At 41.4% G+C, this 27,482-nt stretch overlaps 1 protein-coding gene and 1 pseudogene across 1 annotated transcript; both read left to right on the top strand.

Moving 5' to 3' along the window:
* Nucleotides 1-62: 62 nt before the first annotated feature.
* Nucleotides 63-25,810, top strand: ATPAF1 (ATP synthase mitochondrial F1 complex assembly factor 1). Its single transcript, XM_036868054.1, has 9 exons — nucleotides 63-456; nucleotides 4,878-4,986; nucleotides 8,096-8,146; nucleotides 8,893-8,955; nucleotides 12,145-12,195; nucleotides 13,374-13,421; nucleotides 16,914-17,009; nucleotides 18,697-18,804; nucleotides 24,768-25,810. Exons 1-9 carry the CDS (start codon nucleotides 128-130, stop codon nucleotides 24,960-24,962), a joined length of 1,050 nt encoding a protein of 349 aa, XP_036723949.1. The 5' UTR covers nucleotides 63-127; the 3' UTR covers nucleotides 24,963-25,810.
* On the top strand, nucleotides 2,842-3,942 carry LOC118899891 (annotated as a pseudogene).
* Nucleotides 25,811-27,482: the final 1,672 nt, after the last annotated feature.

The following is a 27,482-nucleotide window of genomic DNA, read 5'->3' as shown; positions in this document are numbered from 1 at the left end:
GCGCGGGCGGGGGCCGGGGCAGGAGCGGCGAACCCCCTGCCTCCCACCACGCCTTTCACCGGCTCCCGGAACCTTCAGCGCGCGGAACCTCGCTGCTGGAGCGCGGGCGCGGAGCACCCGGAGGGCGATGGAGTGGGCGCGCGGGCCGCGGGCCGAGGCCGACGCGCCTGGGGAGGAGGAGGAGGAGGCGGGGGCGGTCATGGCTGCTGTGGTGGCGGCAGCGGGTGGCGCGGGCCCGGCCGTCCTGCAGGTGGCCGGCATCTACCGCGGCCTGTGCGCGGTGCGCAGCCGCGCCCTGGGCCTGGGGCTCGTGTCACCCGCGCAGCTGCGCGTGTTCCCGGTGCGCCCCGGCTCGGGCCGGCCCGCGGGGGGCGCCGAAGGCAGTGGTGTCGGGAACGAGATCGAGGCCAACCCCTTCTACGACCGCTACCGCGACAAGATCCAGCAGCTGCGCAGGTGCGGGCCCGGCCGGCGGCGGGCGGGGAGGAGGGGCGGAGCTCGACCCGCGCTCTTGGTGTGTCTGTGTCTGGCGCTCTCAGCCCTTCCAGCAGCCCTGCTAGAGGACCACTGGCACTGTCCCCACTCTACAGATGGTTATTTAGGCTCAGAGAGGCTTGGTCACTTGCCTAAGATCACACAGCTAGTGTGAGAGCCGGGAGTCTCTGCGAAGCCCCAGTTGTCTTTCTGTCTGCTTTAGTTCTCAAAACGCTGAGGTCGACTCTTACGACAGCCCTTAAGAGGCAGGCAACTCCGAGAGACCTGTCCTCATTATCGAAATGGGAAAATGGAGCCTTCCAGAGAAGGGACTTGACTTGCTCAGGGTCACCTATTGAGTCAGCTGAGCCCTGTCCTAAGACTCGGGTTCCCAGGCTTCTAGCTGAGGACCCTGACTGTAAGGAAAGGAGATTGGGTGGGAGCAGGGCATCAAAGATTAATAGTGTTACAGTTGGCTCTCAGTTGAACTCTCTCATTAAGATGAGAAAACTGAGGATCAGAGAGAGTAAGAGGCCTGCCAAAGGTCACACACCTGGTTGGGATTTGTCTGACTTGGTATCTGGTGTTCCTAACACTACCCTTCACCTTCCAGAGAGAAGGACCTGGAGATTAGAGGAGGTTGAGATGGGTATAAGGGGGCCGTGGAGGGTCCAAAGAGTTGAACTGGGAAGAGCTGAAAGAGATCAAAAGTGAAAATTGAAGGGACTTGGGAGAGAATCTGGCAGGGTGGGCAGACAGTTGTCTTAGGCAAGGAAACCTAAGACTGATACTGTAACTTCTTTGAGTTCTAGCTCATCTACTTCCACAGCCTTAATTTACTCTATTATCTTCACCCCGAATATTGCAGTCATCCTCTAACTCAGCGGTCCCCAACCATTTTGGCACCAGGGGACAGTTTTGTGGAAGACAATTTTTCCACAGACTGCAGGGGCGGGGGGGTGGGGGCGGGATAGGGTTTCGGGATGATTCAAGTACATTACATCTAATGTGCACTTTATTTCTATTATTATTACATTGTAATATATAGTGAAATAATTATACAACTCACCGTAATGCAGAACCAGTGGGAGCCCTGAGCTTGTTTTCACTTGCCACTCACTGATAGGGTTTTGACATAAGTCTGCAAGCAGTTGATTTATTATGGTCTCTGTGCAGTCAAACCTCTCTGCTAATGATACTCTGTATTTGCAGCCACTCCCCAGCGCTAGCATCAGCGCCTCAGCTCCACTTCAGATCATCAGGCATTAGATTCTCATAAGGAGCGCACAACCTAGATCCCTCGCATGCGCAGTTCACAGTAGGGTTCGCGCTCCTATGAGACTAATGCTGCCGCTGATCTGACAGGAGGCGGAACTCAGGCGGTAATGCGAGGGATGGAGAGTGGCTGTAAATACAGATGAAACTTCGCTCGCTTGCCTGCTGCTTACCTCCTGCTGTGTGACCCAGTCCTAACACGGACTGGTACCGGTCCGTGGCCCGGGGGTTGGGGACCCCTGCTCTAACTAGTCTTCCTCACTTCTGGTCTTAGACCCATCTACCCCCAGTCCATGTCACTGCTACTATAATGATCTTTCTTTGAAAGAATGACAGAATAACTGAATGAGTATTTTTGCTCTCCTTCAGCAGAATTCAGATATACTCAAGTATTTGTCATCTTAAAAACCTTTTCTTGACCTACATTCCCCTTCAGCCTTTTCTCACTGATCCCTTTCACAGACAAGCATCTCAGAAGAGTGGTCTACTAATATTCTGAATACTTCACAGCTCCTGTTCATTCTTATTCATGAACAAATGAATGACTGGTTTTACTTTCCTTCCCCGCTAAATCATTCCTGTGTCAGTATTTACACATACTACTGCTGTCTCCTAAAGAGTGGCTTTCCAAGGCCACTCCATATCCTTAGTGTTCCATGCAAGGCCCTTGTGCTCTAGTACCTGCCAGTCTCCCTAGCTTTATCTAATACCAAAACTTCCTTTTAGCTCTATGGACCAGTGCAAAGGAATAAAGGACTGATGTTGGGGGCAGGTGTTCCAGGTAAGGGGAGCAACAGAGCCTGAAACCACCTCAACCATTTGGGAATATCTGAGCAAATTTTCATCATAATACCTGTAGCACTCTAATGTACTTATTTACATGTCTTTCTGTCCTACTAGATAGTAAGCTCCTTGAGGTAGGGACTCTTTCTTATTTATTTCTGTATCTCTGAAGCCCAGCAAGTTAACCAACAGGCGAGAGACAACAAGTCAAGTTTGTTGAATGAGTGAAAGGGAGAGAGGAAGGAATAAGTCCTAGAAGAAGTTGAGTGAGATGGGAGGGAAAACTGGGGCTACAAAAAGGAAAAGAACATGAGGTAGAGGAAAAGGGAGGTATGAAGTGAAAGCAGGGCCAAAAAAGGATCAGTAGAACCTGGGCCAAGTCAAGGAAAGAGGCAAGACAGAGCTTCGCCGTGAGGCCCAAGACCAACAGGTAGGCTATCGTGAGATATTTTAAAAGGAATTATAGTCCTCGATTGGTTAGTGCTGGAGCATACTCACTAAAACTTGGGCTCTTGGAGCACTTATAACCCCAGTTCAGTGTGAGCCAACGACAAGACAAGGCTGTGTGCCCTGCTGACCCCACTCCAGTCCAGTACCTGGGTTTTTGCATCACACTCTACACTGGTGAGAGCTTTAGGCCCACTGTATCTAGAGTGTGCATAAACGAACAAGCCCAGAGAGCAGGTCCACAGTAAGGAATGATTTACAAATCACATATATGAAGAGGGGCTGAAAAAACTGAAGAAATTCAACCTAGAGAAGAGAAACTTAGGAGGTGACATAAGAGCAATTTTCAGGTACTCATAAAAAGAATTAGACATTTTCTCTTGTTCCTGGGGGAGTGAAAGATACAGAGAGGTAGACTTAGACTCAGAATGTTTTAATAATAAAAGATGTCCAGGGTGAGAGTACACAGGGCTCCACTGCCTGGGCCACCCCTCACCGTCTCCATCTGCTCACTGGCAACGCTGACCTAGGCCCTGGTACTTGAGCCCTGGCCAGGCAGGTGCCACACCCTACCAGGTGAGGCCCTTGGTGCAGCTCTTCATCGAGGAGGAGCTGGCCTTCTCCGGAAGGGAGGAAGATCTATCCAAGTACATGGCAGTGAAGGGAGTGGTGTTCAACATCACCTCCAGAAAGGAGTTACATGGAGGAGGAGCGCCCTACGTTGCCTTGACCAAGAAGGACCAGAGGGGTGACCAGGATGCCCTTGGAGCCTGCAGGCGTCACCCATGACACTACAGGTCTCATGGCCCGGGAGCTGGAGCCCCTGGATGACATCTTCACCGAAGTGTACACAGCCAAGTATTGTCAGCTACACAGCCTGAAGCATTCTTAACAGATGGCAGCCCCAACCTGGACTTCACGCCTGAAGACCAACCCCATTTTGACATAAAGGACAAATTCTGATGTTCCATCAACTGGAGCAGGTTCTTTGGAGAGAGGGTCAGGGAGAACTCAGGTGCTAAATCTGCAAAATAGGATGCCTGAAGCCTCTGAATTGCCGGGATCTGAATAGAGATTTGCCTAGTCGGGGAGGGAAGGGAGATGTCTAAGAATCAGATGTGTTCCAGTAAAAGCTTGACACCTGGGATTCCTGCCTGAGGATTCTTTCATCTAACCCAGCAAGATGACCACAAAGTACCTTTCCCGTCTTAAGGATTTAAATTCCAAATACCCAGAGTGTAAGTACCTGAGGGAGCAAGCCCTGTGTCACCCTAGGGAATATCCTGCAGGAGAAAAATGTTACACAGGCCCCTTGAGGATTAATAACAGTTGAATAAGTGGATTTCTTTTTCCACTTTTTTGATTTGTAGGCCTGTGCTCAGGCCTAACTAAATTAAGACAAATCCTTCAGCCTCTGACTGTCTGTGTCCTCTCTCTGTGGAAGTGGAACATGGTGCTTTGTTATTTCAAAATCCAGAAAGGCGGGCTTCCCTGGTGGCACAGTGGTTAAGAATCTGCCTGCCAGTGCAGGGGACACGGGTTCAAGCCCTGGTCCGGGAAGATCCCACATGCTGCGAAGCAACTAAGCCCGTGCGCCACAACTACTGAGCCTGCGCTCTAGAGCCTGTGAGCCGCAACTACTGAGCCCACGTGCCAAAACTACTGAAGCCCGCGCGCCTAGAGCCCATGCCCTGCAGCAAGAGAAGCCACCACAATGAGAAGCCCGCACACCACAATGAAGAGTAGCCCCCGCTCTCCACAACTAGAGAAAAGCCTGCGTGCAGCAACAAAGACCCAACGCAGCCAAAAATAAATAAATAAAATAAATAAATTTATTTAAAAAAAAAAAATGTCCAGGAAGGCCCAGGTGGTTTATCCTTTGGTTTACCTTTGATCAGGTCTGACCCAACTGCTTTTGAGTCCCGACTGGAGAAGTGCAGTGAGTTTCGGAAGCAGCCAGTGGGGCACTCCAAGCAAGGTGACTTTATCAAATGTGTGGAACAGAAGGTAAGACCTGCCCCTTTGGGTGTTGTTGGCTCACCAGTGCTCTACATCCCCATCACTGACCCTTATCCCGGGAGTGGGCTCATTGAGGGGATCAGCTCCATCCATAAATGGTATTCTGCTCTTTCTGTCAAGGTACTGTAGTCATGGTGGAGATATAAGGGGATGAAAAGGGTAATCTCTGCTCCCAGGGGATATAGTCGAGTGGTCAAGGCAAGGCACACATGTAGGGATCAGGGAGGAAAAAGTGCTTAATACATGTTAGCTCTTATTACCCTTAAACAAGAACCAGAGCTGGGGAAAAGCATGTTGAAAGCTGTGTATAGTCAGCCCTCCCTATCTGCAGGTTCTGCATCCACAGATTTTGCATCTGTGGATTCAGCCAACAGCTGATAGAAAATATTCAGGGGGAAAAAAAAACTGTAGAAAGTTCCAAAAAGCAACACTTGAGTTTGCCACTTACAGGTAGCTATTTACATAGCATTTATTGTATTTACAACTATTTACATAGAATTTACATTGTATTACGTATTATAAGTAGTCTAGAGATGATTTAAAGTGTATGGGAAAATGTGCATAGGTTATATGCAAACACTACACCATTTTATACAAGAGACTTGAGCACCTACAGATTCTGGTGTCTTCAGGGGTCCTGGAACCAATCCCTGACTGATACCAGGGGACAATTGTATAGGAAGATTAATCTAATGCAGTGCTTCTCAAACTTTTTGACCATGACCTACGGTAAGAAATATATTTTACATTGCAATTCATTACACATATATGTATATAATTATAACTGAAGCAAATGCTTACTTTTACTATTGATACATGCAATGTACTCTTATTATTATTTTCATCTTTTAAAAAACTTTGGCCACAGTCCACTAAATTGATTTCACAACCTATGATTTGAAAAATACTAATCTAAGGTGGTGCACAAAACAAATTGGGGTGGGAGAGGCCAAAGCCAGGGAGAATATATCCAGGTGTGGGCTGCATGGGCCTGAAATAAGGTAGTTACAGTGGAAAATTGGGGTTCTACATTGTAAAAGGAGAGATGTTTATTTTACTTGGAAAATAACTTTTTTTGCCTTGGGTATCCTAAATTTTAAGAGAATCCACTCAGTCTTTTAATAACTGGTTGAGTTAATTAGAATAAGAATAGTTAATGGGTTAATCATTACAAGGTTGGGGAGCAAATTCAACTTGTGATAAACGTAGTTTACAATTTTATATGAACAAATAACTTTCTACTACAAATATTTTATCAAATGTAATTTCCTTTAGCAAACATTTATAGTGTCAATATTACAAATCAATAGCTATGAGAAATATTACTGTATTATAAACTTTCAATATTATCTGGGAAAGCTTTTTGCCCCTTTTTGAAACAAGACTTAGAAATTCAGCTTTATGATGACAAGAGCAGAATAAGTAAAGATTTAATTTAAATTATGGCAACTTTAGGTAAATATTCACTTACTGTCTTTCTTATCTAGCTAGAGGAAGGCTAATGGCTAATGGCTCCATGTCTAAAGCCTTTTCTTTACTTTGAGTCATTGGTTCCCTACCATGTGATACCCAACATCCCCTTTTTATAATAAATTGTATTTAATTCTCTCTAATTCTACCCTGAAATGAAATGTAGACAATATAACCCACCTACACACATAATTTCAGGGGGAAAAAATAAATATAATGCCTTAACTGTAATAAAGGGAAGTATTTTTTAAATAAAATACAGATTTCAGCATGTAAGTTCTTGGGCACAACTATGCTGTGAGACCTAGTACAGTCATCAGGTTCTTTCACCTCTGTATGAAATCACCATGAATACGTAAGCAACAAATGCAGACTGGTACGGGATGTTATGTTGGTAATTATAAAAACTCCCAAACCATAAGCAGTGTTGTTATCAGTGACCCTCATGAGATTCCACAATGTACAGTCTTCTCTTAAGTTACATAGTAGTTGCATTTCTGAAAAATTCAGTATTGAATAAAACTGTTTTACAAAGGAGAAAGAAAGAGAAAGGAAAGGAAGGAGGGAGGGAGGAAGGAAGGAAGATCTGGCTAGAATTGGAAGGTTGTGTGGGGTGAGGGAAAATTCATTATGTAGAACTCATCTGCAAAATTGCAGCTCATTTAGCACCGCTGCCTCTCCCATAAATGCAGGTGAAAACATCCAGTCAATTATTGTGATAACAAAAAAACAGGTCCCCATAGGTTTCCAAAGCATCTGCAGTAGACATGCTTTAAATGTTTCATTAATTGCTCTTGAGACTTTGGGCACATAGGGTGTATCCAGTAGGTTCTTCTACAGCACGCTTTTGTCTAATTTGTGGGTACTGGTTCTACGGACATCATTTATGAAAGGTTTGGATTCATTAAAGCACAGAGTAATGAAAAACAGGGTTTAATGCAGAAAGTATGTTTCAGCTTCAGAATCCCAGGTGTGGATTGCACTCCTCTCTGAAAGGCACAGAAATTGAATGGAAAACTCAGAACAACACATCCCTACTGTCAGAAACAACTCAAAATTGGATTTCCTGGCCATGGCCTTTATCTGAGAGTGGGCTAGGAGAGAAAATAATCACTTTCAGTTGTTCTTGGCCTTTTTTGAGGGGGAGTCTAATTTGAGGGAGGGAATACTAAGATGGAGTACTGGAAAAGACTCAGTAGTCTGCTGAGGTTGCCTGACTTCAGAAGTGCTGTCACAGATAAGAAGCAGCTTGGAAAATACATCATTCCATTCTTACCTCCTCTGTGGCTCACTGGGAAGGAGAGCACAGGAAACCCAAGTAGGCTTCTTCTGGGAAGGATTCCCTCATCCATGGTGGCAGGGATAGAGTGGACTCTCAGTACCAGCAGATGGTGTTTACTAACAAAGAACTCCTTTCTCATCTCTGTATCTCAGAATCAGTCAAAGAAAAGTTGTCTCACAAACAGTAACTCTTAGAACAGTGTGTACAGTTACTGTATAGAGTGGAGAGAAGTGAGTTCTGAGGTGCAGCATTACTAAATGAGGTATTGGGCACCTCACCTAGGGAGGGTGGTCTTCTTCTTAAGAGTAAAGGATAGTTAATATCCTGTCCCATTGTATATTTCAGACAGACACATTGGGGAAACAGTGTATGAGCAGAGGATTCACCAAGGACAAGGTAGGTTTCTAATTAAATATCCAAGCGTGAATTCATATGGAACATCTATAACAAGTGGCTGCAAGTTTGAACATATTTACTGTGGTTCAGTGATTTTGTGATTTTCTAACTGTGGAGATGAGAGATATTTCTACGAATTTTTGTTATGACCTTGATACGACTCCTAGTATATTGTGGGTCCTGGGGGTGCTAGAGGAAATGTGAAGGAAATGTAGTGTACTACTTCCTACTTTGTATAGGAAGTAGATTTTTTTTTTGGCCACGCCGCGCAGCATGCAGGATCTTAGTTCTCCAACCCGGATTGAACCCGTGCCCCCTGCAGTGGAAATGCGGAGTCATAACTACTGGACCGCCAGGGAAGTCCCAGGAAGTAGTCTTAAAAAATCAAATAAAAACATGTTTACTCTGTCATTTAACTTGCAAATAAGGAGCCACTTCTGGCAGAATAGCAGTTAAAGGTAACAACCAAACTTTCTCCTCTTAGGAGCTGCAAAGTGCTGCAACGCTTATTAGTGAGCGTGAAACATTTGGGAAGTACCAGTAGATATTCCCTGAAAATAGAACTGTGAAACCTGCCCTGGGGGCTCCCTTTTCTGAGCATGTGGGTTTTCTTATACTCATTCTCCACTTATTGAAGATCTGCTTTACTGTCCTCCCATGTTGCTTCCCACAAGGCTTACAGATAGAGTTAAACTGTTTTATTTTTTTAATTGTGGGTGTTAATTGCCTTTTATTTTCTCTTTCAGACTCTCAGTTCAATCTTTAACATTGAGATGGTGAAAGACAAAACTGCAGAAGAAATAAAACAGGTAATGAATGAAAATGAATTGGCATACTTTATGAAAATGTGTGCTCTGTGAACCAAATCTGAAAGTAGAAAGGAGCATACATTTCCTGACACCTCTTTCTAGTCAAAATGAAAGGCAATCATTGAAAGCAGAAGTGATGAATTACATGAAAAATAGTGCATACAAAAACTTGGTCTCACTCCTATATATCTAATCAACTCACATTTCCCCTTTCTTTTTCATTCCTGTTGTCCACATCTTATTTAAAATCATCACTACTCTATGCCTGGATGACTACCTTTCTAAATAGGTTTCCCTGCTCTTACTTCTCCCACCCCCTCTCCCCCTATCATATCCTCACCAGTTCAATCCTCCTAAAGTTCTACTTCACATAGTGTATTTATTGGTTAAGAACACAGACTCTAGGACCAAGCTGCCAGTTTTAAGTCCTAGCTCTGCCACTTACTAGCAGAATGACTTCGGTAAGTTAGTTCACTTTTGGGGGCCTCAGATTCCCTATCTGTAAAGTGGACATAGTAATAGTACTTACCTCATGGAGTTATTTGGGGAACTAAACGAGTTAATATTTATAAAGTACTTGGAACAGTGCCTGGCACAGAATAAGTGCTATATTTGTGTTTTTAAATAAATAAGTAAAAATAAATATTATGTTAGTAACCTGCTCTCAAATATTCAGTGACTTCCCATATTCCTTTGCTTGACATTCAGAGTCCTCCATTATTTTAGGACCTTCTGCAGGAAACTTCCTGGACACCTTCCTTCAAAGCACGTGTGATCTGTTCCGCTTGTTTGGTCATTCCATATACCAAGCGTTCCATATTGCTTGAATTAGCATTTGTAAATGCTATTTACATTTTCACATCTGATTCTTTTCTCTCTAATTAGAATATAATAAGCTATTTATTGGCATTCCTTATAGTTCCATGAATTATATTTTAGGTATGTTGAGAGAATCAAAATAATAATAAAAGCAGTATACTATGTGTCAGGTACTGTACTTAGTGCTTTATATACACTATTTCATTGTATTCTCATAACCCCCTTATAAAGTAGGTGCTATTATTCCCAATTTACAGCTGAGGAAACTGTAACTTAAAGACATGAAGCAACTTAGTGGCAGAGCTAAGACTCAAACCCTTGTCTGTTTGACTCTACATCATATTCCCTTATGGGAAGCTGTGCCAATTACTGTGGGTGTCCTTGAGCGCTGTGTCATTCATTTCAGCAGACAATTATTAAATGTCAGCCTCTGTGCCAGGCATAGAAATAAATGAGAGAATCCCCAACTCTCAAGGGGTTTCAGCCTAGTGGAAAGACAGACACAAAAACAAAAAGAGAACAGCGCAGAGTTCTAACTTCTGTTAATAGAGGCTTAACGCAAAGTCTCCAGGAGACCTCAAACTGCCTTTGGGAAGAAGTGCCAATAGAAAGTGGACACCAGGCATGTCCTTTGGGGAGAGAGAAGCCAGGCCCAGGAGGCCTGATCATCATATGACAAATATCATTTAGACCTATATTTTTAGATACGAATTTGTGTTCATTAATATAATTTTGAGTAACCAAGGTCAACTATGTTAGGGAACATCTGTGAGTCTCATAAATTCAGTGTTGATTCATAAACTATCTACTAATATAAATTAAATAAAAATAAGCAGGATATGCTGTCCTTAAAATGAGGAGACAGTGTTTTGACATGCAAAAAAAAAAAAAAAGAAAAAAAAGAAAAGCAACCTTACTGCATTGATAGAGTGATTTGCCCAGGTCCTAGGAGGTAATAGTCCTTCTGTGCTTTGTGTTGGTGAGATCACACTTTGATTAGTATCTTCAGTTGCCCCCCTCCACCCCCATTTTCATGGGAATGTTGACAAAGCAGAGCAGCTCTAAAGGAAGGTGACCCAGTCTTCAACACCAGCTCCCTCAGGTGTCACCTTGGCTATGATGCCTTCCCCAACTTCTATGCCTTTGCTACTGCTTGTCATTCTCTGCTTAGAATGTGTCTCTTATCTTCTCTCCTACCTGTTTATCTTCCCAGACTCCCTGTTCACCTGGCTAACTCCTGATCATTCTTCAGGATACAGCTCAGGTGTCCCTTTCTCTGGCACTTGTTCCCTAACTTGGAGTAAGTGCATCTTTTTTGCCCTCGGAGCACCTTGGCTTTGGTTTGCATTGTAATTCTGTTGTGCTAAGCACAAACATTATTTCAGTAGTCTTCACAGTAATCCTCTAAGGTTAATATTACTGCTATTTTATTGATGAGTATATTGATATAATTTAGTGATTTCCAGTAGTTTTCCCAAAGTAGCATAGCCAGCAAATGATAGGAGCTGGGATTTGCATCCAGATCTGCCTGACTTCAGACCCTGGGTTCCGAATGACTGATCCTGGCTCTCTGAGAGGGCCCACAGTTGGCCGGACAGTGCGTGTTTTGGGAGAGAGGAGAGAAGATATGATAAAAAAAAAGCTTGTCTATTACACACAAGGCACACCTTGGGAGAAGTGATTAACAAGGTCTCAGAATCCGTTTCTCTGATAGGAATTTGTTATTAAGAGTTACAGTTTAGGGCTTCCTTGGTGGCGCAGTGGTTGAGAATCTGCCTGCCAATGCAGGGGACACAGGTTCGAGCCCTGGTCTGGGAAGATCCCACATGCCGCGGAGCAAATGGGCCCGTGAGCCACAATTACTGAGCCTGCACATCTGGAGCCTGTGCTCCGCAACAAGAGAGGCCACGATAGTGAGAGGCCCGCGCACCGCGATGAAGAGTGGCCCCCGCTTGCCACAACTAGAGAAAGCCCTCGCACAGAAACGAAGACCGAACACAGCCATAAATAAATAAATAAATAAATAAATAAATAAAATTAAAAAATAAAATAAAATGCGCTTTATTTTCTATACAATTTTTAAAGGATACACTCCATTTACAGTTATTACAAAATATTGGCTATATTCTCCAGGTAGTGATGTGAGATTCTTTAAAAAAAAAAAGAAAAGAGTTACAGTTTAATCATCTAGAAGAGTCGGTGGTATTAAATCTTTTTTGTAATCATGTACTAGTAATAAAAGTATTAACGTTGGGATTTCCTCCCTGTTATCAAATAGCATATTACTCTGAGCAATGAAAGCTGTCACCACTTCTTGGTACCGGTTGAAAAGATTACTGATGTGTCACAGACACTCTCTTTTTTGTACAGATTTGGCAGCAGTATTTTGCAGCAAAAGATACAGTCTACGCAGTTATTCCTGTAAGTAGTTTGGAGGGGAAAATGAAAGTGTTATAACATGAAGGTCAGGGTTCTAACCTTAGCAGGCAGTTGCTTTTACTTTTCCTATGTTTATTGCCTCTTGAGAACTTACATTTATAGCTCTGAGGGTTTTTATTATGCCCTAAGCACCAAAGATTGGGAGCTCCATATGGTATTTTTATGGCTTTTGTTTTTCATCTTTCTGATTTAGAAATGTCTCTTTGAGTCAAGTCTCTGACAAGGGAGCATGGTGTAAGTTTATGTTGCTGAGCAATTTCCAAGTGTCTTTTATTTCTTTTTGGTGTTTTCCAGCCAAGCTGTTGGAATTTAGGACAGGGCCTCTGGCCTAGCTTTCTTCCCTTCCTGTCTATGAGTGACCTGTACCTGAGCTGACTTGGAGCTTCCTCCTAGTCTTTTTTCTGGCATTTCCCCTTAGCAAGTGGCATTTTTTTTTTCCTTTCTCAAAATTGCTTTCTTGGAGATAGTAACGGGCCACTGCTTGACCATTAAGATCTGTGACTGGGAAGGAATGCTGCTGACTTCTTCTGGTTTATGTCCTGCTGCCTTCTACCAGAAGAATGCATTTAATGTACTGGGTTATCAGCTAGTTCTTTAATTGTTCTTCTCTGAAGAGGAAGTAGCTTTAGGTTAAGTTTATATCAAGCACCCAAATATATACTGAACTTACACGTGTAAGTTTAAGAAGGAAAACTTACAGATGGAAAAATAAAGCCAGACCTTTTGGTTATTGTGAGAGTATTGCTATCTTTTATTTTCTTCCTCTTTTACATATATACCCTTTCCTTTCATGAGTCCAACATTCAGAAGGGTCGGCGCTTTTCATGATATTTTAGGTCTCCAATGCTGACTCATTGTTTGAACAGGCCTTCTTATCTCTCCCTGGACAAACTCAGTGACCTGTTGTCTCTGACACTGGGCAGAGTCCCCTGAAGTGTTAGAGCATTTGCAGTATCCACTCTTCACACATAATTCTGATATTGAACAGGAAAGCATACCTCTGCTTTTTCCTCTTTGTTGTAAGAGGGATTTGTAAATGATGGAACTTGGGATTGTTTTAGTTGTATTTTAGTTCTAGAGTTCAGTCTTTGTGAATTTAAATGTGATTGTGGCCTTTTATGTTTTCTTGTTTTTGAATTTTATTCTTTTCTAACCTACAGAAAGAGAAGTTTGATTTGATCTGGAACCGGGCTCAGTCCTGTCCAACAGTAAGTGTCCAGTGACCATATGAGGATTGCTTATCAGTGCTGCCAGACAAGGATGTTTCCTAACCAATCTCTTCATGCTCCATACCATCTCACATGTTATAGTTATTTAACAAAGACGCTCACATGTTGATTGGACTGATAAGTAAGATTTTTAGCCTTATGAAATCATGTGGATTTGGCCCAATAAGCCTGTGGCTGTTTAGCTCTCTGAAACATCTCAGCCCTTTCTGATGTGGATCTTAATTTATTAATATAAGTGAATGTTGGAAGCAACACCTGAGACCTTAATCTTTTCAGCCTCCTTTAAGTTTCTCTTTTATTGACAGTTTCTTCTCAGTTTTGGCCATGCTATTTTGATTATATATACCTAAAAGGAATTATGAAATTGTTGCTGGGGTATTGAGCCGCCAGAAGACCTAAGAGAAAGGGAATAGGTGAGATGGATCAGCCGACTTGGTGTCTATACTAATTTCTAAGATTCTCAAAAAATGTTTCTAAACATTTCTGAGAGAAAATAAAAAACATCTAAGTAAATGGAGAGATATACTGTGTTGGACGACTCAATATTGTTGTCATTTCTCTCCAAATTGATCTCTAGATAAAATATAATCCCAATCAAAATCCTAATAGGCTTTTTTTTTCTTTTTTTTTTTTTTTTAAATTGACAAGGCAATTTTTAAAACTTATTTGGATATCCAAAGGACCTAGAATAACAAAACAATTTTGAAAAAGAAGAACAAAGTTAGAGAACTTACATTACCTGATTTCAAGACTATGTTTTCATAAAGCTGCAGTAGTGAAGACAGTGTGGTAACAGCATAAAGATAGACAAATAGATCAATGGAACAGAATAGAGAATTCAGAAGTAAACCAATGTATGCATGGTCAGTTGTTTTTCAGCAACGGTGCCAAGGTAATTAAATAGAGAAAGGATAATCTTTTCAACACATGTCCAACAAATTGTGCAAAACAATTTGAGTATCCATATGCAAAAAAAATGAACCTCTACTCTTACCTCACACAGTATCCAAAAATTAACTCAAGATCTAGAAAAAAAAAATCTTAGATTGAATCTTAGTGACCTGGGCTTGGCAGAGATTTAAGTATCAATACATCACAAAAAGCACAAAACCATAAAAGAAAAAATCAATAAATGAGATTTCATCAAAATTAAAATTTTGTCTTTGTATACCCATGTTCATAACAGCATTAGTCACAGTAGCCAAAGGGTAGAGGCAACACAGGAGTCCACTGATAGATGAATGGATAAATAAAATGTGATATATACATGCAGTAGAACATTATTCAGCCTTATAAAGGAAGGAAATTCTGACACATGCTACAACATTCATGGACCGTAAAGACATTATGCTAAGTGAAATAAGCCAGTCACAAAAGGACAAATACTGTATGATTCCACTTATATGAGGTACCTAGAATAGATTCATATACAGAAAGAAGGACAGTGGTTGCCAGGGGATGAGCGGAAGGCAGGGTGGGGAGTTATTGTTTAATGGGTATGGAGTTTCAGTTTGGGAAGATGAAAAAAGTTCTGGAGATGGATGGTGGTGATGGTTTCACAGCAGTGTGAATGTACTTAATGCCAGTGAATTGTGCACTTTAAATGGTTAAAATGGTAACTGTTATGTCTATTTTACCACAATAAAAAAATTAAAAATTTCTACTTTTCGAAAGACATTGTTGTGAAAATGAAAAGGTAAGCCACGGACTGGGAGAAAATACTTGCAAACATATATTGACAAGTTACTTGTATATAGAATATACTAAAAACTCTTACAACTTTATAAGAGGACAAGCAACCCAATTTAAAAATGAGCAAAAGAGTCAGACAATTCACCAATGAAGTGCAATGGAAGTTATAAGATGTTCGACATCATTTGTCATAATGGGAATGCAAATTAAAACCACAGTGAGATACCACTAAGATGACTAAAATTAAAAAGACTGACCATACCAAGTGTTGGTGAGGATATGGGACAGCTGGAACTCTAATATATTGCTGGTAGTAACGTAAAATGGTACAACCACTTTAGAAAACAGTTCAGCAGTTTCTTTAAAAGTTAAGCATATACCTGCCGTAAGACCCAGCCATTCTACTCCTAGATATTTTCTCAAGGGACTGAAAGCATATGTCCATTCAATGACTTGTTTTTTATTTTTAATAACCAAATACTGAAGATACCCAACTCCATCACAGGTGAAAGAATAAAGAAATTGTGTGTGTGTGTACATATACATCATATACAATACATATATAATGGAGTAAGATTCAGCAATAAGAAGGAATGAACTATTGATATATGCACCAACATGGATAGATCACAAAACAATTGTGCTGAGTGAAAGAAGCCAAACCAAAAAGAAGTATAGAGTGTGTGGTTTCATTTATACGAAATTCTAGAAAATGAAGACTGACCAGTAGTGACAGAAACCAAGTCAGTGGCTGCTTAGGAACAGTTGGAGAGAGGGAGATATGAATTACAAAGGAATTTTTAGAGATGATAGATATGTTCATTGTGTTGATTGTGGTAATGGTTTCACTGTATACATATGTCACAACTATTCTAATTGTACACTTTAAATATATGCAACTTATACTTCAAGTATACCTCAATAAAGCTTTAAAAAAAGTGTTTACCCATTAGGTAGGCACTGATGTTATCTCATCTAATAATAATAAAACAGAGCCTTAGTGGTTAGCCGTAAGGAGACAATTCCATGACTAATGCATATTGGACTGATGATACTTTGTTTTGTTCTGGCACCATTCTCTTCACCACTCCTCCCCAATTCATCTTGAGCATAAAACTTATTATTTCTTGGTGTTTAGAGACATGCTTCAGTATCAGCCTCAGATAGTAGAATATGAAGTGATTACAATAATTGTGACAAAAATTAATGCAGCAGCATTAGAAAGTTTAGAAATTGAAAAAGACCCAAAAGTTCATCAAAAGAAGGATAGATAAAATTGTGGTAAATTTCTGTAGTCACATTCCATATAACAGTGAAAATAATGAATTAGGAGTTATATTTATCAACATGAGTAAATCTCAGACGTATGATGTGAAGTAAAAAAAAGCGAGTTGCAAAAGTGTACATATAGTTTGATACGATTTAAGTTTTTAAACATGCAAACAGTACTATTTCTTGTTTATGGATGTATACCTATACATTAAAAGTATAAAAAACTGAAAGGGAATGACAGACACCAAATGCAGTTTAGCTGTTATACTGGAATGGAATTATAATGGGTTTACAGAGAGAGCTTCAATTGGATCTCTAATGCTTTCTTTCTTAGGTGGGTTGGGTAGTGTATGAGTGTTTGTTATATTATCACATATGAATTTCATAATTTAAAAAAAGTTTTTAAAACCAAACTTTGAAGAAATGGAGTGAATGACACAGGTGGTTGGACATAGAGCAAATGATTTTATTTATTCATCTGTCTCCTCATGTATTTGTTTCCCACAGTTTCTGTGTGCACTACCAAGAAGGGAAGGTTATGAGTTTTTTGTCGGGCAGTGGACAGGTACTGAACTCCACTTCACTGCACTTATAAATATTCAGGTAGGTGGCCTGTGCTCAGCCCCTAGATGAAGGAGGCCTACCCCTTTGTGGTATTATGAGCCCTTGCTGAGGCTTGAGGACACAGAATATGTACTAACTACCAGCAGGATTTGCTGTAGCACTGATGAATTGTCATACTTTGTTGGGCTAGCTTTTTAGGCCCCACTCACTACCTAGAAATTGAAACGATCCCAAAACACGTTCTCTGACTATTTCTGGCTCTCTCCTCTCTTCCCCATACATCTATAACATTTACTGCATGTACCTCACTTAACAAACATGGGTGAGTCATGATGGTTATCTTTATAACCTTAAGGTAGGCTCTGTGTCTTACATGTGTTTTATTAACCAAGTCAGCACTTTCTAAGGTGCTAGATGCATAGTTTTCATTTCACAGATGTCGTTTTGTTTGCTTCCCTCCTTCCTTTTTCTTTGTTTTACTCCCAAGTATTAGATTAAGAAGTTTGATCCAAAGCATTTGAAGCTTTTGAAATAAAAGTATTTTAAATGAGATCATCACTAGGATTGACATTCTATATTTGGAGGCTGAATCTGGCAAAAACAAGAATGTATTATAATGGCTTTGAAGTTGGGGTAAAGGGAGCACAAAACAGAATGAGAATTTGCTCATGACTGTAGCCCTTGTGATTGTATCCAAAACTTGTATTGTGTTTGTTTAAAAAAAAAAAAAAAGTAGAAAGAAAAGAAAAAAAATAGTGGGCTCAGAGAAGTTAGTTCACAGTGCTAGTAAGTGGTAGAGCTGGGTTTGCTTGACTCCAGGTTATTGACTCCAAAGTCTATGAACTTAACCATTATGCTGTTGTGTTGGAAACTATGCTAGGACTGCCTTCGTGAAGCTCATATACAAGTATAGGAAAAAGATCCAGAAACATAATTATGACCAAAATGATAGTGTATTTGAAGTATGTTCGAGAGAACTGAGGCTGAACTATTATTAAGAGTACCCTAGCAATAATTAGGTATTGATAATTAAAAGGACTTTTGCTGAAATTTTAAAGATGAAACCCAGAGATCTTCTGAATGTATAGTTATTTCCTTCTATACTATGTGATGGCTTAGGCTTTGAACCTAGCCTCTCTTCCTAGTCTGGAGTGGAGGTCTAGTCACCACTGCCCTGTCCATTCTTCATGAAATTATGATGTTCCCATTCTTCTTTTCCCCCTTCCTCCCACCCAGATTATATTTTAAAACTGCACATTACAAATCTGGCCCGTGTGCAAACTCTCCAGCTGTTTGCTACAGCTTAAAAGAGCTCAGTCCTCAGAGCCAGCCAAGGGGAGTAGATTTCAACTGTGAAATGCACTAGTCCATAAAAGCGGCAATTACACAGGCATATTGCTTTCTTTAGGACTTGACTTGGTAGCTGCTTGTGCCGTTTTGTTTTTAAATATATGGCCGTGATGAAGGATTCACTGCCTACTGTAAACATTTTCCGGGAGAAAAGCCAAACCTTTTTCAATTGAAGACACAAATAACACTGTGCAAGCTGTCAGTTTCGAGGTGCCTTGGCAGACCTGGCCACCGCCACGTGCCAGTCCTCCGACTCACCAGCCACCCAAGCGGCTGTTAAGAGCCAGAATTCCCTCCAGACTCCCTATTGCTGTGAAGTCGCAGTTTTGTTGTGGTGGCACCTTATTGAGCCTTGATTAAGTGTTCCTCCTTACAGACCCGAGGGGAAGCTGCAGCCAGCCAGCTGATTTTATATCACTACCCTGAACTTAAGGAAGAAAAGGGCATAGTGCTGATGACAGCAGAAATGGATTCCACGTTTCTGGTAAGAATCAACTTTTACCTTTTTGGATTTACCTGGTGACCCTGAAGGTATTCAGATACAGTTATATGGTATCTGCACTTGTTACCTTTCTAAAATCCAGTAATTCTGACTCCAAGACACATCTGGCCCTAGGGGTTTCAGGCAAGAGACTATGGACAAGTAAATGGCTTCTTAAATGTAGGGAAGAGTTCAAAGTCTAGAATAGTTCTTAATCTTTTATCTTCCTCCACACTGTTCACATGTACAGCATTCATCATACATAGTGAATTTCCTTCCTCCTTTTCCCATTTCCTGGGATAGAGCATTGACCATATGCCCATTAGTAATGATGTCTGTTGTGTTTGTTCTTTACATATCCAGGACCAGGAGCAGTTTTATGATTACTGTTCAGCCTGTTCGTGTAGTCCTTGCTCATTTCAGTCTCATTTATCTGGCAGAGTTTAAGTTCAGGATGTCCTCAAGATAGTGGGCACTTAGTGCCTCTTCCTCCTGAGGTTCTTTATTACAGCACCCACTTATTTTTCCTCTGTCTCTTAATCAACTGCATACAAGAAAGGGAAAAGTTATGGTACTCAGCTAGTATCTCATAGTAGCAGTAAGCCCCAAGTCTAGGACATAATTGAGACTCTACTTCCTTGTCTGTTATTCCTGTAACTGTTCAGTCCCATTTCTCCCATTCTTCCTTCTACCCATCACACTCAACTGGAAGTCACCCAAAATCCTACCCAGAAAAATGGAGTTGCCATTAACTGAGACAGACAAGATTGCAGGCGGAAGAGGTTTGGGAGGAAGATCAGGAGCTCAATTTTCAACATGTTAAAACTGAGATGCCTATTAGATATCCAAGTAGTAGGCAGTTAGATATATGAGCTTGGAGTTCAGGGGAGAGGTCCAAGCTAGAGAGATAAAAATGAGAATAGTCAGCATACAGGTTTTTATTTAAAGCCATGAGACTGAATGAAATCACCAAGGAAGTTAATGAAGGTAGAAAAGAGAAGAGGTCTAAGAACTGAGCCTTGGAGTGATGAGGAAGCATCAGCAAAGAAGATTAAAAAGGAAGAGTCAGTGAGATAGGAGGAAAACTAAGATGGTAGAATCCCCTGGAAGCTAAGGTAAAATGTTTCAAGGAACAAGGGTGCTCAACTAGCCAAATCTCACTTGCTGGTAGGGCAAATGAGATGAGGACTGAGAATTTACTAGATTTCACAACATGGAAGTCATTGGGGACCTTTATAAGGGCAGTTTCAAAGGAGTGGTAGGACAAAAGCATGATTGGAGTACATTTAAGAAAGAATGGGAAGAGAAAGAGTAAGCATAAACACGTCTTTCAGGGGATGTTTTTGAGAAGGGAAGGAGAGAATGGGGTGTAAGAAGTGGGGATGAGAGTGTGTTTTTGGTTTTGTTTTAAATGAGAGAAATAACATATGTATATGCTGATGGAAAGATCCAGTAGAGAGGGAACTATTGATAATGCACGAGAAGGAGGCTGGAGAGTTGTTGAAGTGGTATTCTTGAGTGGGGTGAGTCTTGGGAATGAGGGGTTGATCTTTGCCAGAAATGTAACAACAGGAGAGAAACCAGGATATAATGACACAAATACAGTTAAACGAATAGAGGTGGTGGTAGCTTGTAAGAAGTTCTCTTCAGATTGCTTAGTGAAAAGAAAGATCGTCAGCTGAGAGTGAAGATGGAAGAATAGGTGTTGGACTTTTGAGTGGAAACAAGAAAGTGTGAAATTGTTGTCTAGGATAGGCCCATGAGTTGAGAACGTGTTCTACATCTTTAAGTAGTTGAGGAAACAAACAAACAAAAAACTAAAAAAGAATAATATTTCATGGCCTGTGAAAAGTATATGAAACTCAAATTTCAGTGTCTGTAGATAAAATTTTATTGGAACACAGCCATGCTTATCATTTACATGTTATCTATGGCTGATTTACCTCTACAGCAGATAGTTGAGTAGCTGCAACAGAGACTATAGGGCCATAGAGCCAAAAATATTAACAGTGTCTCCCTTTCCAGAAAGTGTTTGTTGATGTGTGATCTAGGAAAATGGAAGAGAGAATGGCTGTGCAGGTACAAGCACAGAGAGGGAAGATCGAGAGTTGGATTTAACTAGGGTTATGGTTTAGCCAAGTGATGTAATGAAGTAAGATAGGGACCAAGAAGTTAAAAGTGAATGCAAAGGAATGATTGTAATTATTGACAATGGAGTACAAGTTGGATAAAGAGGGAAGTGGAAACAAGAGAAAGGTTAGAGACAGAACTGCGAGTCCTACTTGAGTTAAAGGATTTTTAAGTTTGGGAGTGAGTGTTAAATATAGGAAATAGTAGACACAGTACGGATGTTTCAAGTTGAGATTTGGAGGGGATATAGTTATCAATAATGATAAGGTTTAAAATTTGACCACAGGAGTGAGTGACATAGATATTGTACTGCATTTTCTGATCTTCAGCAAAGCATAATATCTAACTGTATTAGAAGTGGACTCTAGAGGTCAGAGGAGACCCTTTCTGTTTTAGCATTTATACCACCTCACCCTAGTGGTCTCAAACCCATAATTATTAAAATTTGCTTCCTAGCCTTATAACATTTAACATCATACCAGACAACATACATTTGCCTTGTATAAGTCAACTTGACTATGAGTTTCTAATGTAGTACAGAATTAGACATGTTAGAATTTAGTGTAGAGATACATGATTCAGAGATGGGAAACCTAGAAATGTAATATAAATATATGATCCCCTGCACACTCATGCATGAGTTTGCACTTTAGGCATAGTGTTTCCAAATACAATAAAGCAAATGGATAGAAACACCTGGAAACTAGAGGTTTCTTCTGAACTGATTAACTTTAATGATGAAAATTTAGTATAGTATTAGAAAGCCTTATTTGGGTCCACATGTGTGTCAACAGATGATTTCATTGGAAGGTAGTAAGTGTTAGGATAGAGACATGCACAGCATTGGGGGAGGGGGCAGGGGGAGCGTTCCTAGCCCAGAAGGAGGAAGAAGCCTTCCTAGAGATGACACCTGAGCTGAAACTCAAAGATTAGCAGGAGTTTAGCAGGGTAAAGTGGGGAGGGGGAGGGGAATGTTCCAGGTGGTGGAAATAGAATACATAAATGCTGGGAGGCATAAAATGACTTGGGGTATTACAAACAGTTTGCTATCACTGGTATGTTAAAAATGGAGGTTTGGTGGGTTGTGTTTAAAGGATCAGCTTTATCCTGTGGGCACAAAAAGATCATTAAAGGGTTTTGAATGGGGGTTGACCCATAAAGAGTTGGATTTTAAGACCATTAACCTTAAGTATTTGCTTCCTAAATATTTTTTAGTTCTAGCCTGGTCAGTGTGATCATTTAAAATGCAGTTGCAATAGTCTGGGCAAGAAGTAGTAAAGACCTAAACTAGAGCAGTGGTAGTAGGGATGGAGGAGAGAGAATGACTCCAGAAATATATAGGGAATAAAATGGGAAAGACTTGGTAATTTGATTGTAGCTATTAAGATTGAAAGAGAGGGAGAAATCAGGTTTGTTAATAAACCTCCTTGTTGAGCAACATAGGGAATTAATATGTTTATCTTCTTGGGTCTTGGAACGGGAAGAGACTACTGTTTCATGTTGAGAGAATAAAAGGCAGGGAATGAATAAGTGGGCAGGGGTTGGGGTGCAGGGGAGCTTTCCATAATCCTCCATGAGAGACATTTGCACATATCTCCATATCTTAACTCTCTACCCACCATTCTAGTGGTCTTCAAACTAGTGGTCAGAGCCTTTTATCCACAAAGAATCTTATTATGTAAAACCCCAGGATATAACAGCTGAAAGAGAGGTGAAGGGACCAGAGGCACGTCCACCTAGGACTCTGCAGTTTGAGCAGCACTGTTCTAGAATGTACACAACTGAAATTACCCTTACCTCCACCATCCTAAGCCTCAGATAAAAGTTGACTCACAGTCCCTACAGTTCAGGGCCTCAGAGAGTGGTGGGATCTGCCTCAGATTATGCAGTTGCTTTAGAGATGGTTTGTTCTTGAGGCATGTTTGAATATAAGAAAGGTAAAAATGATGAAGTAGAGTTATCAACCTTGATCAGTCTTAATTATTTGCCCCACCAGAAATACTCTCAGGGTGAAGTGGAGGGAGTACCAGCCTGGGAGTCCAGAGGTCTGGTCCTTGCTCTGCCACTTGTTAGCCATATGACCTTGGGTCCATCCCTGACCCTCATCTGCTTTGGTTTCCTGGTCCATTAAATGAGGACTGGGTGATCTCTAAGGCCCCTTCCAGCTCTAAAATTCTATTAATTTGAAATAGCCAGCATTTTGGAAAATGGCTTTTGATTGAAGATCCAGTCTCAGAGATCAGTGCCTGCTTGTGAGAAATGACCTGCAAGGCCCATGGGAGGGAATGGAGGTGAAGCAGGCTGTGGTATTTATAAACCTATTTTCATCACTGTAGCTAGACATAGCACACTTTTGACAGTTTTAGTAGGAATTTTCCATTATCGTTTGGGGTTGGGTTTCGGTTGTGTGAACATTGTAATCGTGAATAAGTGCCTCTGATCAGCTAGCACTAGAGAATGTATAGGAAGCAAAAGTAAGAGTTTTTGAAGTAAATCTCTTGTAAGGTTTCAAGAGTGTAGCCTGTGTCCTGACCCCACTTCTGTTACATAGAGTGATCTGGTCACCATTTCCCTGCTACTGAGCTTTAGAGAAGGTGGCCCCTTCTTTTCCCTGGGGCTTTGCGGGTTGATTAGTTAGAAATGACTGCATAACAAATTACTACTCCAAAACTTAGTGGCTTAAAACAACAAATATTTATCGCCTCACAGTTTCTGTGTGTCAGGAGTTCAGGAGCTGCATAGCTGGGTGTTTCTGGCTCAGAGTCTCTCATGAAGTTGCTGTCAAGATGTTGGCAAGGACTACAGTCATTTGAAGGCTGATTGGGCTTGACGATCCACCTCTGACCCCACTTGCATGGCTGTTGGCAGGAGGCCTCATTTCCTTGCCACACTGGCTTCTCCCTAGGCTACTTGAATGTCCTCCTGATATGGCAACTGACTTTCCCCAAAGCAAGTGATTAAAGAGAGATAGCAAGACAGAAGCTACAATGTCTTCTGTGACTGAATAGCAGAAGTCATTTTTCATCATTCCACTTTAGTCCACTTGTTAGAAGCAAGTCACTACGTATAGCCAACACTCAAGGAAAGAGAAACGAGGCTCCATCACAGGGAAGAAAGAGTGTCATAGGGAATCCCCTGGCGGTCCAGTTGTTAGGACTCCTCACTTTCACTGCCAAGGGCCTGGGTTCAGTCCCTGGTCAGGGAACTAAGACCCCACAAGCCATGCAGCACGGCCAAAAAAAAAAGAAAGAAGAAAAAAACATTGTGTCATAGACTTTACGGACAAATTGTAAAACTACAGCTGGCTTTAGCACTACTTTTTTGACTGAGGTGGTATGAGGAACAGGTTTTATTCAAGAGTATGTCTGGTTAGTCAAGAACTTAGTAGTAACTCACAAACTGGTTCATGGAACTGGGTAACTATTGCTATTTTTTTCCCCCTTGAGATAAACTTAACAGTTACTAAAGAACTGAATGAAGAGGGAAATTTTTAACATATGCATTAATTTATTAGCAAACATTCACCAAATTTCACTGGGTGCAGGATGTAAAAGAAGCACATACTTTGAGAAATTCACACAAAGGAAGACAGACAAAAAAGAAAAAGAGGAAAAAAAAGGAGAGATACAATACAGTATGATACATACTATGTTAGAGGGACGTGTACGGTAATTTGAATACACAGAAAAGGGGCACCTCACCAAGACTTGGGATGTCAGGGAAGCTTTCTGCAAGCAGTGACTCCTGGGTGAGGACCCCCAACTGCCATAGGACTTAGACACAGAGCTTCATGGCCCTGTGCTGGAAAGGACCTGACTGTTCTTTTTACCTTTCAGAATGTTGCTGAGGCACAGTGCATTGCCAACCAAGTTCAGCTCTTCTATGCCACTGATCGAAGAGAAACCTACGGGTTAGTGGAGACCTTTAACTTCAGACCAAATGAGTTCAAATATATGTCTGTCATCGCTGAATTGGAACAAAGCGGACTTGGAGCAGAACTGAAATGTTCTCAGAACCAGGATAAGACTTAGAGCTGTAAGGTTGGTTTACAGAGTCTGCTCAGCCCTGGATAGTCCTGAGCCTACCCACCCCTTGACCTCTCGGGAGCTCAGCATCTATAATGAGCAGTCTCTAAGGAGCTGCCCTGTATGCCTATTGCAAGAAGTAACATGGAGGTGAGCCCCGTTACTTGATTGTCAGGAACAGAGGTACCCAAGCATTCTGATCATTATCTCCCAGCATACTTGAGGTTTCCTTTTTAAGTGTTTGAGGTCATAACCAGAGACAGCCAAGGATCCACAAGATGGTTGACTTGATTTTACACACTGTAATAGTATATTTGTTTTCTGGACATTTTGACTGCACAGCTCCCAAATGATTAGTTCCTCATCTTTATAAACTGTGACAGGATAATAAGCTTGAAGACCTGCTGTAGTTAGATGTGGGCTTTACATACTCTTCCCACTTGGCTGGCCAAAGGCATAACCCAGATATCCTGTTAGACTCTAGAACAACCAGATATTGCCATCAGGATTAAGACTCCGTCTAGATGCCCCCAGAGATGGCTTTAGTGTAGCTGGTTTGAAGTATCAGCAGATTTCAGTTACAGTTAAACGGGTACAGTGCCTGCTGCCTGCATATTTTTAAACTATGGCTTGTGGCACCTGCTTCTCTAACTCTGCCTGTTGGAAGCTGTGTATTTGGAGGGGCTGAATCAAGTGCAGTATAAATAAATCAACACTTTTGTAAAGAGAGGATGAATCCAGATTTGCTTTTTTTTTTCTTAACAACTCTAAACCACGCCAGTATTATAGAAAAGGTTGGCGGAAGCAAATGTACCCATATTGGGTGTGGTAGCAATAAAATAAAGTCTGGCTTATAATCTTTGTTACACTAAATAGTGAAATCTAAGCTGTGTGCTATCCATAGCGTCAGTACTGTGGGCTGATTTCATCAAAACTCATCTTTGGACTCAGCAGTTGCTTGAAATGCCAGAAATAAGAAAGAAGCTCTCCAGCGCAGGAAACTCAGGTTTGGTTAGTAGTGCCACTGTTGTGGCTCCAAGCTCAGCGATAGAAGCGGGTGGCGGTTACACACCAGCCTTCTGAACTCGAGGCCCCAGAGCGTGTCCCCGCCCCCGGTATTGTTGTCAGCCGCCTCGATTATAATACCTTTCCTTTTCTTCATCTAACATGCTCCACTTTGCTGCTCCTGCCTGTGGTGTGGCGAATGACAAAATATGGTGAGTGGGAATGTAACCAGGATTTGCAGTCTGTGTGTGTGTTTTCTTTATTACAGGAGACTTTTTATAAGTTGGGCTTGTCCCCAAGTCCTTTAAATGGGGTTGGACTTCCCATTATTTTCTGAGCTGTGTTTATTTTGCTGTACTTCTGAGTCTGTGTGTAGAACGAGACAGATAGTGTTTGTTTAACCTGGAAAAGTTGCTGGTCTTTCACAATTTCTCTTAAGGCTGAGTTGTTTCCTAATGCAAATTCAGGCCTCTGTTCCTGACAGTTAATTTTTTTTGAGAAACTTGAGTCTGGATGTTTGGAGTCCCAGGAATCTTTGACATCAGGTGGAGTTACTTTCATGGATATGTTTCCTTTTCCCTCCAGATGGACCCAGGCTTTAGCCATAGTACCTTTCATAACACCTCCACCAGAAGGTGAGAAAATGATGGGGAAAGAAGTCAGAACTGGCTGCTCATTTTATTGTTCCTCCCAGTTTGCCCTGAATCCCCCACTCGCCAAAGAAGGATGTATCCGTGGCCAGTTACATCGGACATGATCAGAGTACCATCTGGCTGTTCTTTATATTTACCTAGCAAGATCTGGCAAAGGACTAAAAGAAAATTGTTACATTAATCAGTCCCCTGGTACAACATGGTGTTATGGAAAGTGGACAGGCTTTACGGTTAAGTGAATCTAGATTCAGTGTTGGGATTCATTAGCTCCAAATGTTGAACAAATTATTTAAGCTCTCTAATTCTGTTTCTTTATCTGTAAAATGAGAGTAATAATATCTACCTCACAGGATTATTGTGAGAATTAAATTAACTTATATAGAGACTATATAGAGCTTAATAAATGTCAGCTCCCTTCTTCCTCCCTTCTTGCCCTACCTCTCACCGAAGGCCAACACAAATTAGCATTTCAGATGTGCAGATCATTCTTCATTCCAGTTTCATAAGCAAACCTTATCTCACAGGTTCTCAAACTTTAAGTTGTAGTGGAATTACCTAGAGCACTTTAGAATGCAGACTCCCAGGTCCCAAAGCCCAACCTGCTGAAGTGCTGGGAATCTGCATTTTAATATGTGCTCCAGATGATTCTGATGTAGATAATTAGCCAGCCACACTCTGAGGACCACTACCTTATCTGTTCTTCACAAAAAATACCCATTAGCCAGGTCTCTCATTCCTGTGGACATGAACCGTAGAATCCGGTGCCTCTGCTCTTTGCCTCCTGTAGGGGTCCCCTCGGCATACGCTACATTATATTTACTCATGTATGTATCTTTCCCCCAGACTGTGAGCTCCTTGAGGGCCAGGG

The sequence above is a fragment of the Balaenoptera musculus genome, chromosome 1 (assembly GCF_009873245.2).
Source record: "Balaenoptera musculus isolate JJ_BM4_2016_0621 chromosome 1, mBalMus1.pri.v3, whole genome shotgun sequence".
Classification (NCBI taxonomy): domain Eukaryota; kingdom Metazoa; phylum Chordata; class Mammalia; order Artiodactyla; family Balaenopteridae; genus Balaenoptera; species Balaenoptera musculus.
The sequence above is the reverse complement of the archived record's forward strand: the minus strand, read 5'-3'. Positions and strand labels throughout refer to the sequence as shown.